The sequence below is a fragment of the Sceloporus occidentalis genome, unplaced genomic scaffold (assembly GCF_023333645.1).
Source record: "Sceloporus occidentalis isolate IW3139 unplaced genomic scaffold, rSceOcc1.0.p SCAF_1, whole genome shotgun sequence".
Lineage (NCBI taxonomy): Eukaryota > Metazoa > Chordata > Lepidosauria > Squamata > Phrynosomatidae > Sceloporus > Sceloporus occidentalis.
This window is the reverse complement of record NW_028316981.1, coordinates 320,166,172-320,180,775: the sequence shown is the minus strand read 5'-3', so window position 1 is coordinate 320,180,775 and position 14,604 is coordinate 320,166,172. Positions and strand designations below refer to the sequence as shown.

The 14,604-nt window shown below is 51.4% G+C and overlaps 1 protein-coding gene across 2 annotated transcripts; it reads left to right on the top strand.

Moving 5' to 3' along the window:
• The first annotated feature begins 1,197 nt into the window (after nt 1–1,197).
• Nucleotides 1,198–13,961, top strand: LOC149324299 (gamma-secretase subunit Aph-1b-like). 2 transcript variants are annotated; one of them, XM_089498683.1, is made up of 7 exons: nt 1,198–1,486; nt 1,581–1,757; nt 6,415–6,488; nt 10,783–10,905; nt 10,989–11,116; nt 13,206–13,329; nt 13,485–13,961. In XM_089498683.1, exons 1-7 carry the CDS (start codon nt 1,374–1,376, stop codon nt 13,520–13,522), a joined length of 777 nt encoding a protein of 258 aa, XP_089354809.1. In that variant the 5' UTR covers nt 1,198–1,373; the 3' UTR covers nt 13,523–13,961. The 2 variants fall into 2 exon arrangements, with proteins under 2 accessions (XP_089354809.1, XP_089354805.1); XM_089498679.1 differs by lacking the exons at nt 13,206–13,329; nt 13,485–13,961 and adding an exon at nt 11,472–11,927 and having other exon boundaries at nt 1,199–1,486.
• The last annotated feature ends 643 nt before the right edge of the window (nt 13,962–14,604 follow it).

The following is a 14,604-nucleotide window of genomic DNA, read 5'->3' as shown; positions in this document are numbered from 1 at the left end:
CAGGTGCTGCAACCCCACAACTTGGCTCCTGTGCAAACCCTGTTGGGGGGGGGTGTCACCGAGGAGAGCCCTTTCACTGCCCTCACCCCACAAAATCACACACACCTCATCAGGCAAGGGCCCCTCCAGAAAGCCCTATATTGCAACAGAGCTTCCCTCGGAGAGTGGTGGGGTCTCCTTCTTTGGAGGTCTTTAAGCAGAGGCTGGATGTGGCCATCTGTCAATGGGGATGCTTTGATTGAGAGTTCCTGCATGGCAGAAGATGGTTGGACTGGACCAGGGCTCTTGGGGTACCTTCCAACTCTATGATTCTAATTATCCCCCAATATTTCCCCATGGGCAGGTATTCCCCAACCATCAAATTATTTTTGTCTCGGTTCCTAAGACCATCGGAAATATGTGTTTTCTCATGGTCTTAGGTGACCCCTGTAAAAAGGTTGTCGTGACCACTGCTCTAAGGGGAAATAGCTCCCAATATTTCTCTATGAGCAAATATGATTTCCCTATGGGTATGTATTCCCCCATGTTTCTCTATAGGCAAGTATGCTCTTTCTTTGAATTCCTTTTTCGTGATTGCCCCCCTTTTTTCACATCAGGGACACCATTTCAGCAAATCCAATCGCATCCAAGCAATGATACCTTTATGAGACCAATCAAAATGCACAATTCCATGTTGCAAGCTTTCGTAGTCATACTGGCTTCTTCTTCCTCAGGGAAAGAGGAGGGAAAAACACTGGAGGTGGGAGTCCTAGGCTGGATTTTGCTGTGTGTGTTCTGAGTCCAGAAGGCAGGGAGGGCTCTCTGGAGGGAGGACCCAGGGATTTTGGAGCTGCATTAAACTGTATTCAGTGAGACGAAGACCCATGGATTTTGGGTGCACTGAACTGTATTTAATTTGAGGACACATGGATTAAATAAATAATGATTTAATAATAAATAAATATTTAATAATTATTATAAATAATGAAATAAACAATAATATTTAATTTTGGGACCTATGGATTTTGGGGGGTGCATTGGAAAGTATTTAATTTGGGGACCCATGGGTTTTGGGGGGCATGCACTGAACAGTCTGCATTGACAAAGGCAGAAGAGGAGGAGCTTCTGGTGAAGGGGCGTGTCTGCTCTGGACCCCGCCCCCCGGGGCGCCTGCAGAGCGCTCCTTCTCCTCCCGAAAGTGGGCGGAGCCTCGAGTAGGAGGAGTAGAAAATGACAGCCGCGTCGCTCCAGGCCATGACGTCAGTGCAGTGCCCCGGAAGTGGGGCGTTCAGGGCCTCGGAGGGTCTCCTAGGAGAGGCTCGAGCTGTGACGTCAGTGCAGCACGCCGGAAGTGGGTGTGTTGTCGGCTTCCGAGGGGGTTTCTTCGGGCGGCCATGACGCTGGCGGTGTTCTTCGGGTGCGCCTTGGTGGCCTTCGGCCCGGCGCTGGCCCTCTTCCTGCTGACGGTGGTTTCCGACCCGCTCCGGGTCATCATCCTGGTGGCAGGGTGAGTGGCTAAGGCCCCGCGTCCGGGGAGGAAGGTGGGCAAGGGCGGCAGCCCAAGGGACTGACCCCCGTCTTGGCATTGCTCTCCATTGCAGGGCCTTCTTCTGGCTGGCGTCGCTCCTTCTCTCCTCGCTGACCTGGTTCGTGGCGTCCAAGGCGAGCGGAGGCCCCCAGGCGGAGCAGGCCCTCCAGGCGGGGCTCTTGGCCGCCGGCGTCGCCCTCTCCGTCCTCCTCCAGGAGGCCTTCCGCTTCCTCTACTACAAGCTCCTCAGGTCAGGACGGGAGGGAGCAGGACGGGAGCCAAGGCGATCCCAGGCTGCATCCTTAGAAGCATAGGAGGGAGGCAAGCCAGGCCCTGGCACAAACATGAGCCAAGAGTGTGACGCAGCAGCTGAAAGGGCCAAGGCGATCCCAGGCTGCATCCTTAGAAGCATAGGAGGGAGGCAAGCCAAGCCCTGGCACAAACATGAGCCAAGAGTGTGACGCAGCAGCTGAAAGGGCCAAGGCGATCCCAGGCTGCATCCCTGGAAGCATAGGAGGGAGGCAAGCCAAGCCCTGGCACAAACATGAGCCAAGAGTGTGACGCAGCAGCTGAAAGGGCCAAGGCGATCCCAGGCTGCATCCCTAGAAGCATAGGAGGGAGGCAAGCCAGGCCCTGGCACAAACAGGAGCCAAGAGTGTGACGCAGCAGCTGAAAGGGCCAAGGCAATCCCAGGCTGCATCCCTAGAAGCATAGGAGGGAGGCAAGCCAGGCCCTGGCACAAACATGAGCCAAGAGTGTGACGCAGCAGCTGAAAGGGCCAAGGCGATCCCAGGCTGCATCCCTGGAAGCATAGGAGGGAGGCAAGCCAAGCCCTGGCACAAACAGGAGCCAAGAGTGTGACGCAGCAGCTGAAAGGGCCAAGGCGATCCCAGGCTGCATCCCTAGAAGCATAGGAGGGAGGCAACCCAAGCCCTGGCACAAACATGAGCCAAGAGTGTGACGCAGCAGCTGAAAGGGCCAAGGCGATCCCAGGCTGCATCCCTAGAAGCATAGGAGGGAGGCAAGCCAGGCCCTGGCACAAACAGGAGCCAAGAGTGTGACGCAGCAGCTGAAAGGGCCAAGGCAATCCCAGGCTGCATCCCTAGAAGCATAGGAGGGAGGCAAGCCAGGCCCTGGCACAAACATGAGCCAAGAGTGTGACGCAGCAGCTGAAAGGGCCAAGGCGATCCCAGGCTGCATCCCTGGAAGCATAGGAGGGAGGCAAGCCAAGCCCTGGCACAAACAGGAGCCAAGAGTGTGACGCAGCAGCTGAAAGGGCCAAGGCGATCCCAGGCTGCATCCCTAGAAGCATAGGAGGGAGGCAACCCAAGCCCTGGCACAAACATGAGCCAAGAGTGTGACGCAGCAGCTGAAAGGGCCAAGGCGATCCCAGGCTGCATCCCTAGAAGCATAGGAGGGAGGCAAGCCAGGCCCTGGCACAAACAGGAGCCAAGAGTGTGACGCAGCAGCTGAAAGGGCCAAGGCAATCCCAGGCTGCATCCCTAGAAGCATAGGAGGGAGGCAAGCCAGGCCCTGGCACAAACATGAGCCAAGAGTGTGACGCAGCAGCTGAAAGGGCCAAGGCGATCCCAGGCTGCATCCCTGGAAGCATAGGAGGGAGGCAAGCCAAGCCCTGGCACAAACAGGAGCCAAGAGTGTGACGCAGCAGCTGAAAGGGCCAAGGCGATCCCAGGCTGCATCCCTAGAAGCATAGGAGGGAGGCAAGCCAGGCCCTGGCACAAACAGGAGCCAAGAGTGTGACGCAGCAGCTGAAAGGGCCAAGGCGATCCCAGGCTGCATCCCTAGAAGCATAGGAGGGAGGCAACCCAAGCCCTGGCACAAACAGGAGCCAAGAGTGTGACGCAGCAGCTGAAAGGGCCAAGGCGATCCCAGGCTGCATCCCTAGAAGCATAGGAGGGAGGCAAGCCAGGCCCTGGCACAAACATGAGCCAAGAGTGTGACGCAGCAGCTGAAAGGGCCAAGGCGATCCCAGGCTGCATCCCTGGAAGCATAGGAGGGAGGCAAGCCAAGCCCTGGCACAAACAGGAGCCAAGAGTGTGACGCAGCAGCTGAAAGGGCCAAGGCGATCCCAGGCTGCATCCCTAGAAGCATAGGAGGGAGGCAAGCCAGGCCCTGGCACAAACAGGAGCCAAGAGTGTGACGCAGCAGCTGAAAGGGCCAAGGCGATCCCAGGCTGCATCCCTAGAAGCATAGGAGGGAGGCAACCCAAGCCCTGGCACAAACAGGAGCCAAGAGTGTGACGCAGCAGCTGAAAGGGCCAAGGCGATCCCAGGCTGCATCCCTAGAAGCATAGGAGGGAGGCAAGCCAGGCCCTGGCACAAACATGAGCCAAGAGTGTGACGCAGCAGCTGAAAGGGCCAAGGCGATCCCAGGCTGCATCCCTAGAAGCATAGGAGGGAGGCAAGCCAGGCCCTGGCACAAACAGGAGCCAAGAGTGTGACGCAGCAGCTGAAAGGGCCAAGGCGATCCCAGGCTGCATCCCTAGAAGCATAGGAGGGAGGCAACCCAAGCCCTGGCACAAACAGGAGCCAAGAGTGTGACGCAGCAGCTGAAAGGGCCAAGGCGATCCCAGGCTGCATCCCTAGAAGCATAGGAGGGAGGCAAGCCAGGCCCTGGCACAAACAGGAGCCAAGAGTGTGACGCAGCAGCTGAAAGGGCCAAGGCGATCCCAGGCTGCATCCCTAGAAGCATAGGAGGGAGACAAGCCAGGCCCTGGCACAAACAGGAGTCTCCTACTTTGGAGGCTGTCTTTAAGCAGAGGCTGGGTGGCCATCTGCCCATGGGGTGCTTTGATGGAGTGTTCCTGCGTGGCCGAAGGGGGTTGGATTGGGTGGCCTTTGAGGTCTCTTCCAACTCTATGATTCTAGGAGACAAAAGATGGTGGCTGATGGACACCAGTCCAATCCCAGTCCCTGGCATCCCCGTCGGGGGGATGATTTCCACCCCTCTCCCCCCCTCAGAGGGCCCAATCTGCGAGGAGCCTGAGAGCGAGCCTCTCCCTTGGTGCAGGAAGAGGGCACCTCTGGGGGCCCCAGACACTGCCATCTGCCCCCAAAAGAGGGGCTGAACTGGAGGCCTCCACAGCAATCGGCCTCTTTTCAAATTGGGTTCAGGGGCTCCTCGCCCTTCAGATAGAATTCATAGAGTCACAGATTTAGAAGAGTCCAAGACCGCTGTTATTGTTGTCGCTTCTGACTTATGGCCTGTGATGAGGGTTGCTTGGCAAGGTTTCTTCAGAGGGGTCTTTGCCATGCTCCTCCCCTGAGGCTGAGAGAGTGTGACTTGGAGGGTGCTGTGAGCCTTTGTTTCCAAGTTATGGCAACCCGAAGGTCAATGTTAGTCATGGCGAAGCTTCTTCAGAGGGGCTTTGCCATTGCCTTGTCCTGAAAGGGCAAGACCACCACCCCTGCCCTTGGAGGGAATAAGGCCTTGGAGGGAATAAGGCCTTGGAGGGAATAAGGGGGGCTTATAGTTCATAGAACCATAGAGTTGGAAGAGACCCCAAGGACCATCCAGTCTCTCAAGCAAAGCATCCCTGAGACCGGTGCTGTATTACATCCAAAACAGAATAAACCCTAGTACCAGAAATGATAAAAGACTCCATTAAACTGGCCGGAGTGGCTGTTAATCATCAGGGAAATGTCTGGACAAAGAGAGAATCGTAGCATCACAGATTTGGAAGAGACCCTCGAGGGCCATCTAGTCCAACCCGAATTTGGGTAGGTTCTCGGGGTCATTCTTTTTGTTTCCTTTATGTTCCACAGAAGCCCTGCTTTTGCACTTCCTTCCTTGGTCTTCCTGGCCAGGTTTTCTGCTAGGACTAAGGTGTCATGTGCACATTTTTGATTAGAATAATAGAATCCTAGAGTTGGAAGAGACCCCAAGAAGGGTCCTGATCCAGTCCAACCCCCTTCTTGTGCCAAGCAGGAACTCTCAGCCAAAGCATCTCCATTGACAGGTGGCCATCCAGTCTCTGCTTAAAAACCTCCAAAGAAGGAGACTCCACCAAAATCTCAATTGAGGGATTATGTCCTCCTAATGCTGAGGTGGAATCTCTTTTCTTCCAATGTGAATCCATTGATTCACGGAATCTTACAGTTGGAAGAGACTCCAAGGGCTCATCTATTCCAGCCCCCTTCTGCCATGGAGGAAGACAGAATGCAATCTTCCTGGGACAGATGACCATCCAGCCTCTGTTTAAATTCCATTGCACTCCAAAGGGGTGTCTTCCGCTATTGAGCAGCTCTTACTGTTGTTACGGTTTTCCTCATATTAAGGTGGAATGTTTTTTTCCTGTAGCTTGCATCCAATGTTCCGCATCCTAGTCTCTGGAGCTGCAGAAAACAAGCTTCTTCCTGAGAGTAAGATATATTTGATAGTGGAACACAATCCCTCAATGGAGAGTGGTAGAGTCTCCTTCTTCTCGGGTCTTTAAACAGAGGCTGGATGGCCATCTGTCAGTGGGGATGCTTTGATTGAGTGTTCCTGCATGGCAGGATGGGGGCCCTTGTGGTCTCTTCAGACTCAATGATTTATGATTCTAGGACTAGGTTTTTACTTTCCCTCCATGGAATGGGGGCTCTTCTGCCCAGTGAACTCTTCCCCCCCCCCCCGCTCTGTTGAGCCCCTTTCTGTCTCTGTCTCCCTGCCAGCGCCACTCGCACCCAGGGCCAGAGCTCAAAGAACAACCTTGCAGGCAGACCTTGGCATGTGCTGCCAGTGGTGGGGTGGGGGGTTTGCTCAGATGCCAAGGCCTTTAGGGGAAGGGGCTTAGAGGGGGGTTCAGCCTTTCATCCTTGACCAGGGGAGGTTGGTGTGGGTCTGTTACCTGTGGGTTTGGATGACTCCAGGTGCCAAGCTCTGTTTTGCCTCTTCCCTCTGCCCAGGAAGGCGATTGAAGGACTCCTGGCCCTGAGCGATGATGGTTGCTCCCCAATCTCCATCCAGCAAATGGCCTATGGTGAGTTTCTAGAGGGGGGCTTATTTTTTGGGTGGGTGGGTAGGGGTCTCTTGCAGGGCCAGGCCCTTGCCCCACCTCTTCCGAGATTAATTAAGATCCTCTGGGCTTGTGGGGGGTGACTGTGGCAGCACTGGGTGGGCATGGGTGGTGGGTGCCCCTCTCAAAGGGAGGTGTGAAGAGTGGGGAGGGACTCTCTTTCTGGTCTTCTTAGTCCCACAGTACAGGCCAATAGCTGGAAGAGAGGGTCTGAATGGCTAACTGTCAAGCCACCTGCCTCCTTGCTGCCAGGGATCTCCAGTGGAGAAGCTTATTTATTTATTTATTAAAATTATTACTATTATTATTAATCATTTAACATACAGACATAAAATATGCAAACACTTTCTTTCTTTTTTAAAGTTTATTGAAAATTCATATAAAAAAGACAGAAAAATCAAACTAACAGTGAAACTAACAGCTTCTTGTCTTTCCTCCTAAGCCCACCCTTCAACACTCCTTTTCTCTCTCTGTGGACAACATTTCTATTCAACCAGTCCAGCAAGCCCACAGTCTTGGTTTTATCTTTGACTCTTCTCTGTCGTGGATCCCTCAGATCCAGACCACAGCCAAGGCTTGTAGATTGCCAAAATCTGACCTTATCTCTCCGCCTCTTCTGCCAAGATCCTGGTCCATGCCCTAGTGATCTCACGACTGGATTCCTGTAACGTCCTCCTGGCTGGGCTTCCTCTTTCTCACCTCCGTCCTTTAACCTCTGTCCAGCATTCAGCTGCACGCATTATCACTTCCACCCACCGCTGTGACCACATCTCTCCTGTCTTGGCATCCCTTCACTGGCTCCCTCTCCCTTTCCGCATTCAGTATAAGCTCCTGCTGTTGACGTTTAAAGCCCTCCATGGACTGGCCCCTCCTTACTTATCAGACCTTCTTTCTCCTCACCTTCCCACTCCGTTGTTCCCTCCATTCTGGTAGTCAAGGCCTGCTGTCTCAGCCCAGGATTTCCTCTGCCCCATCCCGGATTCGCCCCTTTTCACTCGCTGCCGCTCACTCCTGGAACCTTCTTCCCCCGCGAGACACAAGGGCCCTGATCACTTCTTTAACCAGCTTCAAAACGGAGCTGAAGACCATCCTGTTCAGAGAAGCCTTCCCAGGCATTGCATAATTGTCGCTTACTATTTGATGTTCCTTTGTTGCCTGTTTTATTGAATCATGTCCTGTATTGCTATGTACTGTAAATGTATTATCCTACTTGAGAGTATGTATTTTCCCTGGAAGAAGATTAACCATCCATGATGAAGCCAAGCCCTCCCTCCAGTCCCTCTGCCTTGGTCCAGGCCTCGGAGGTAGAGAGGAACTGCTGGACCTCTGACCCTTCCCCTGCATCTTTCCCTTCTTCTCCTTTTGTGTCGTGTCTTTTTAGATTGGAAGCCCGAGGGCAGGGAACCCTCGAACTAAAAAGATGGCATCTACAGCGCTGTGTAAATTTACAGCGCTTCATAAATAAAGGTTAATAATAATAATAACAATAAGACAAAAACATATACATTAGACAAAGGACCTTTACATACATTCCACATAAGACTAACAATAAAATCTAAAAGTTACGACTTCCAAAAATCATAAATACTGGCTAGATTTGCTATATCTTATATTCCGCATAGCCAATAATGTATATTACTTTTTCTGTAATTATGTCCCATTAATCTTTTTCTTAAAAGTAGAAAGGAAAGTTCTTCATATAGGATCAATAAATTCTGAAATTCATCTCTACACATCCCTAAACCCTTCTCTTTTTTCCTTTTATTTTTTAAAATTTCTGGTTAACTAAAGAATAAAAACATACATTAAGCAATGGCTTATTTTCAAACAAAGATATACAAACCAAGTTCTAGCACATGACTCGGTCTAAGCATGTTTACAAAGTGAATGACGTATTTTCTTCGATTTAAATCAATCACTTCATTGAAGATCAGCATAGGGGTCAACCTGCTTTGAGTTTCAAGTCCAGGACTTTTTCTATAGCTTCTAAAACCAGGATCCAGTCTTCAGAGAATTTCTGTAATGAATTACATTTAATCAAATGCGTCAATTTATCATTTGCAATCAGATCATAACGTTTCCACATCCAATGAAGAGTGGACAGGATATCTTGCCCTTTCCATTGCCTTGCATAGACTATTCTGGCTGCCACTAACATATAGAATAAGACTTTACCATGTTTCTTCAAATGCTTTCATAACATACACTTTCATACATTAACATTCTCTTCTTTGCTTTATAGTCTTCTTTAGGCGCTTTTTCTCCTTCTCTAATCTTCTCCTCACATTCTTCTTCCATCTTCATTCCTTCCCTTCTTCTTAATTCTATCACTCTCTCATTCTCTCCTCCTTCTTCTTACCCTTTTCCCTTTCCCACCTTCTCCTTAACTTATCTACCTACCTACCTGCTCATACCTTAATCCTACATACTCATATCTTCCGTTATTAAACGGTTACTCCTTTTCTGTGTAGCCGGCATCCCCAGAACTGTTGTGCCCCCTCAAAATCATAGAATCCTAATAATAATAGTAATAATAATAGTAATAGTAATAGTAATAATGTGTTATTTACATCCCGCCTCTCTGGAAGGATCTAGGTGGGTTACAATAAGAATGCATAATTAAAATACATAATACATAACAAATTAAAAAATTACATAACCCCCACATCCCCCTACTCTAAACTAAAATAACAACACTGTAAAATGCAAATTAAAATTAATTGAAATAGACGTGATTGAGGCGAGACATCTTAGGGTTGGAAGAGATCCCAAGAAGGACCCAGATCCAGTCCAACCCCATTCTGCCATGCAGGAACTCTGAGTCAGAGCATCCCCAGTGACAGATGGCCATTCAGCCTCTGTTTAAAGACCTCAGAAGGAGACTCTACCAAACTCTGAGGGAGCATCTTCCACTGTCGAACAGCTCTTACTGTCAGGAGTTCCTCCTATTGTTTAGCTGGAAACTCTTTTCCTATAGTTTGAACTCATTGCTCTGGATCCTAGTCTCTGGAGCAGCAGAAAACAAGCTTGCTCCCTCCTCAATATGACATAACTTCAAATATTTAAACAGGGCTATCATCATATCACCTCTTAACCTTCACTTCTCCAGGCAAAACATCCCCAGTTCCCTCAGTCCTTCCTCATAGGGATTCATGGTTTCCAGACTCTTCACCATTTTGTTGGCCCTCCTTTGGATACATGGATCCAGTTTCTCAATGTTCTTTTTGAATTGTGGTGCCCAGAACTGGACACAATATTCCAGATGGGGCCTGACCAGAGCAGAATAGAGTGGTACTATTACTTCCCTTAATCTAGACACTATGCTTTTATTGATGCAGCCTAAAATCGCATTGGCCTTTTTAGCTGCTGCATCGCACTGTTGACACATGTTCAACTTGTGGTCTACTAGGACTCCCAAATCCCTTTCACACATAGAAGTCTCCTTAAGCCAGGTGTCCCCCATAATCCTATATCTGTGCATTTCATTTTTCTGCCCTAAACTCAATACCTTACATTTCTTCGTATTGAAATGCCTCTAGAGGGGCCAGTTTCCCCCTTTTCTGCATTCCTTTTTTAGGCTTTAGAGAAGACATTTTTTAAAAAGCCAGGATGTGACATGCATGCAGTGAGGGAGGCATGGCTCTATAGGATCTCCAGGGGGGGTTAGTGTGCCCCCTTTGCCTCCTATAGTTGCCCACACATTGTCTAGAATGAAGGTTTCCATCTGCTGCTGCTGCTGACCCTGCTTGCCTGAAGTGGCCAAGCAGGTACCCCTGTGGGGCCAGCTAGCCAGCTGACCCTCTGGCCAGTACCCCCCTCCTGCCCTTGCTTGCCAGCTGCTGAAGGTGGTGATGAAAGGAGGGACCCAAGATGGGTGGCAGAGCTCCTGGCTTTGGCTCCAGCTGGACCCAGGTTCAAGTTATGGAAACTGCAGAGTAGGAGTGGGAATGCCTTCCCCAGGTGAATTCCTGGAGAGCCATGACCTTCTACCTGGTCTGGGGCCAGCCAGATGGACCCCCCCTTCCCAGTCTGACAGCAGAAGGCAACTTGCTGCATTTTCCTAAACTGATTCCTTATTTGGGGTCTTAAAGCAACACTCGGGAAGGGCCCTGGCTCTCTAGGAAAGGGGTGCTTTGCACGCTAGAAATACCTAACTCACTTGCCAGGGGGATGTTTTGGGGTGGGGGTCCCAGAGAATGGTGAGCATTTGGCAATGCTGGAAGGGGGGCACTCAGAGGTATGCTTTCTCTCCCCACAGTGGCCGGACTGGGCTTTGGGCTCATGAGCGGTGCCTTCTCCATGGTCAACCTGCTGTCGGATTCCTTGGGCCCTGGCACAGTGGGCATCCATGGGGACTCACAGCTCTACTTTCTGACTTCAGGTGAGGCTGCCCCCTCCTTCTGCCCCTTTGCCTGCCTCCCCCTGTCCAATTTCCTCCCCTGACAGCAGTGTGTCTGCCCACAGCCTTCATGACCCTGGTCCTGATCCTGCTGCACACCTTCTGGGGAGTCGTCTTCTTCCACGGCTGTGAGACCCAGCGCTGGTGGGAGGTGGCAGTGGTTGTGCTGAGCCACCTCATCGTTTCTGGACTGGTGAGTAGCTGCAGGTGTTGTGCCATGGGGAGGGGCCGGATGGCAGAGAGCCTCCCACCCCTCCTGCCTTCACCCAAGAGGTGAGTCAGTGAAAGTCCTCCCACGGACAGGAAACCCACCCACCCCACTGGTCAGGGCCTCAGGACAGGACAATGAGTGGCCATGGGGAAGTCATTCTGTTAGCAATGCTCTGGGGGTTGTCCCCCCCAATAGACTCATAGAGCTGGAATAGCCCACATGGGCCATCCAGTCCAACCCCATTCTACCATGCAGGAACTCAAAATCATAGAATCATAGAGTTGGAAGAGACCACAAGGGCCATCCAGTCCAACCTCATTCTCTTCCGTCCTTGCAGCTGTGGGCCATTGGCCTGTCATTTCTGGCCACAGAGGAAGATTGATGACCACCCAAAGACACAAGCGACTACTTTGACCCCCTTCGCATAGGCAGACTGGGGTGGGAAGCTCTTTGAAAGACCCCCAAGGACAGCCCTGGGGTGAGATGGCATTTCTCTGGCTGAAAAGGGGGCAACCCAAGAGGAAGGCCATCTTCCAAAGAAGACCACGAGAGTCATGGCCCACCAACCTCCCCTTCCCTTCTGGTGGCTTGAGGGTGGACCTGGGAAGGAACCCACGCGGAGGAGAGAGAGCCCACGGACCCTTGAAAGAACCGGGGTGAGGCTGGTGGGATGCTGTGCCTTAGAATCATAGGGCCTGTACGGACAGGCCAAAATAAAGCTGCTTTGGCTCACTTTGGAGGTATGCTGTTTAAATTATGCATGCGTCCTAAGAGGCCGGAAGCCGCGCCAAAGGACTGGGGTGTGGCTTTCGCGTGGCTTCCAGAATCTTAGGATGTATGTATCATTTAAACAGCATACCTCCAAAGTGACCCGGAGCAGTTTTATTTTGGCCTGTTGTACAGGGTCATAGAATCTTAGAATTGGAAGAGGCCCCAAGGGCCCTGACCCAATCCAACCCCTCTCTGTCATGCAGGAACTCTCAATCACAGCATCCTCATTGACAGGTGGCCATCCAGCCTCTGTTTAAAGAACTCCAAAGAAGGAGACTCTAAAGCAGCATCTTCCACTTTCAAACAGCTCTTACTGTCAGGAAGTTCTTCCTAATGTTGAGGTGGAGTCTCATTTCCTGGAGCATGCTTCCATTGCTCCATTGTGTCCTATTTTCTGGAGCAGCAGAAAACAAGCTTGCTTCCTCCTCAATATGACACCCCTTCAAATGTTTAAACAGGGCTATCATATCACCTCTTAAACGTCTCTTCTCCAGGCTAAAAATACCCAGCTCCCTAAGCCTTTCCTCATAGAGATTCATGGTTTTCAGACCCTTCACCATTTTAGTTGCCCTCCTTTGGACATGCTCCAGTTTCTCACCACACCTTTTGAAATTTTCTACCCAGACCTGAACACAGTATTCCAGGTGGGGCCTGACTAATGCAGTATAGAGTGCCGCTATTACTTCCCTTGATCTAGACACTATACTTCTATTGATGCAGCCTAAAATTGCATTGGCCTTTTTAGCTGCCACATCACACTGTTGACTCATGTTCAACTTGTGGTCTACCTGGACTCCTAGATCTCTTTCACATGTATAAATCTCCTTAAGTCAGGTGTCCCCCATCCTATATCTGTGCATTTCATTTTTCCGTTCTAAGTGCAGTATCTTACATTTCTCCATATTGAATTTTATTTTATTAGCTTTGGCCCAGCTTTCTAATTTATTCAGGTCATTTTGAATTTGGATCCTGTCCTCTGGAGTATTAGCTATTCCTCCTATTTTGGTGTCATCTGCAAATTTGATAGGTATGCCCCCAATTTCTTCATCCAAGTCATTGATAAAGATGTTGAATAGTACTGGGCCCAGGACAGAGCCCCACTGGACACCCCATTGGTCACTTCCCTCCAGGATGAAGAAGAGGAGCCATTGTTGATGGCCGGTCAACCAATTACAAATCCATGTAACAGTTACCTTGTCTAGTCCGCATTTTACAAGCTTGTTTGCAAGAATGTCATGGGGAGCCTTGTCAAAGGCCTTACTGAAATCCTACTGCCACCTGTGCCCCTTCACTCCCACAGACCTTCTGGAATCCGCTGTATGTGGCTAGCCTCCTCCCTGCTTACATGCTGATGGCAGCCATGGCCGTCTGGGCCTACATCGTCTCGGGGGGCTCCAAGCAGAACCTGCGCCACTTCCTTCTGTGTGAGTATCGATAGCTAGTGTCCCTCTTCCCTTCCCCACCAAAAACTCCCCGTTGCTTTCCTGGCACTTGATTCAGAAAAGCCCTGAGAGGTCGCAGTTTCTCCCCACACTCAAGCTCCCGGCTCCTTGACCGCTCCACTCTTCCATTTCCACAGGCCTGCGGAGTGGGACGACCCCCCAGCCGGGATCCTGAGCCCGCCCACCCTGCAGCCTGCTCTGGTCCCGGATGGTTTTGTGATGCAGCCACTGTGTCTTCAGGAGCATTGCTGTGGGACATTTTTTTTGGGGGGGGGGAAGAAGGACTTGCACCCCCTCCTCTGAACTAAAATGGGAGGGAGGGACAATACACGGTGCTGGCAACTCCTGGCTGTGCATTTCCGAACCAGAGAAGACTCTGTGGCTTTTCTGCATCTGGAGCAATGCAGCGGGTGAGGATCACACCAGGAACTCTTGTGGTAGAATGGTTCTTCTCACTCACCCACCCACCATACAAGAAAAAGGGGAAGCCCCAATGACAAAGATATGTTTGCAGGGGTGGATTAGCCAAGGAGCCCTGAGGGTGTGTTTCCTTCCTGGGGTGGGCAGAGACCCCGCAATATGCATTTGTACCAATAAAGAATGATGATGGACAAGGTGGCACCTGGCCTGTGTGCATGGTCCCCAGGAAGATGGGGAACGGGTAGGCGCTTATGGCTTTGGGGCTATATCAAGTGCCCCGTGCCCTGCCAGACAGTGCTGGGATTGGTACTTCAGCCCCAGTTGGAGGACCTTGCCATGTTCAGTGTGTGTGACTGTGGTGGCCATGGCCATGGCATTGCTTGCAGTAGCACAGAAGGTGGCACTGGTGCCCAGTGGCAACCCCAGGAATGTGTTGTTGTTGGGAAGCAATGGACACCGCCCTCAGACAGACTGACCTTCCCCCTGGAGGTACCACAGCCCTACTCTGCAAGCATGGAGCAGTCCCATGGTCATACCCATGGTCAGACCCTGACCTCGGGCTGGTTGTGTGCCAAGCAAGTCCTATATGGGGACTGGCAGAGGGATGCCATGCTTGTGGGGGTGGGGGTGGCCACCCCATCTCTAAGGAGGGCAGCATTTGGGGAGTGGTTGCTCATCCCGTCTTAGGCCAATGCAGCCGAATGGCATCCTACCTGACAGCAACACCCGAGACTGCAGGTGGCATTCTAACTGATAGCAAGACCTGAGACTTCAGGTGCCATCCTACCTGGCAGCATCACCTGAGACGTCAGATGGCATCCTACCTGGCAACATCAC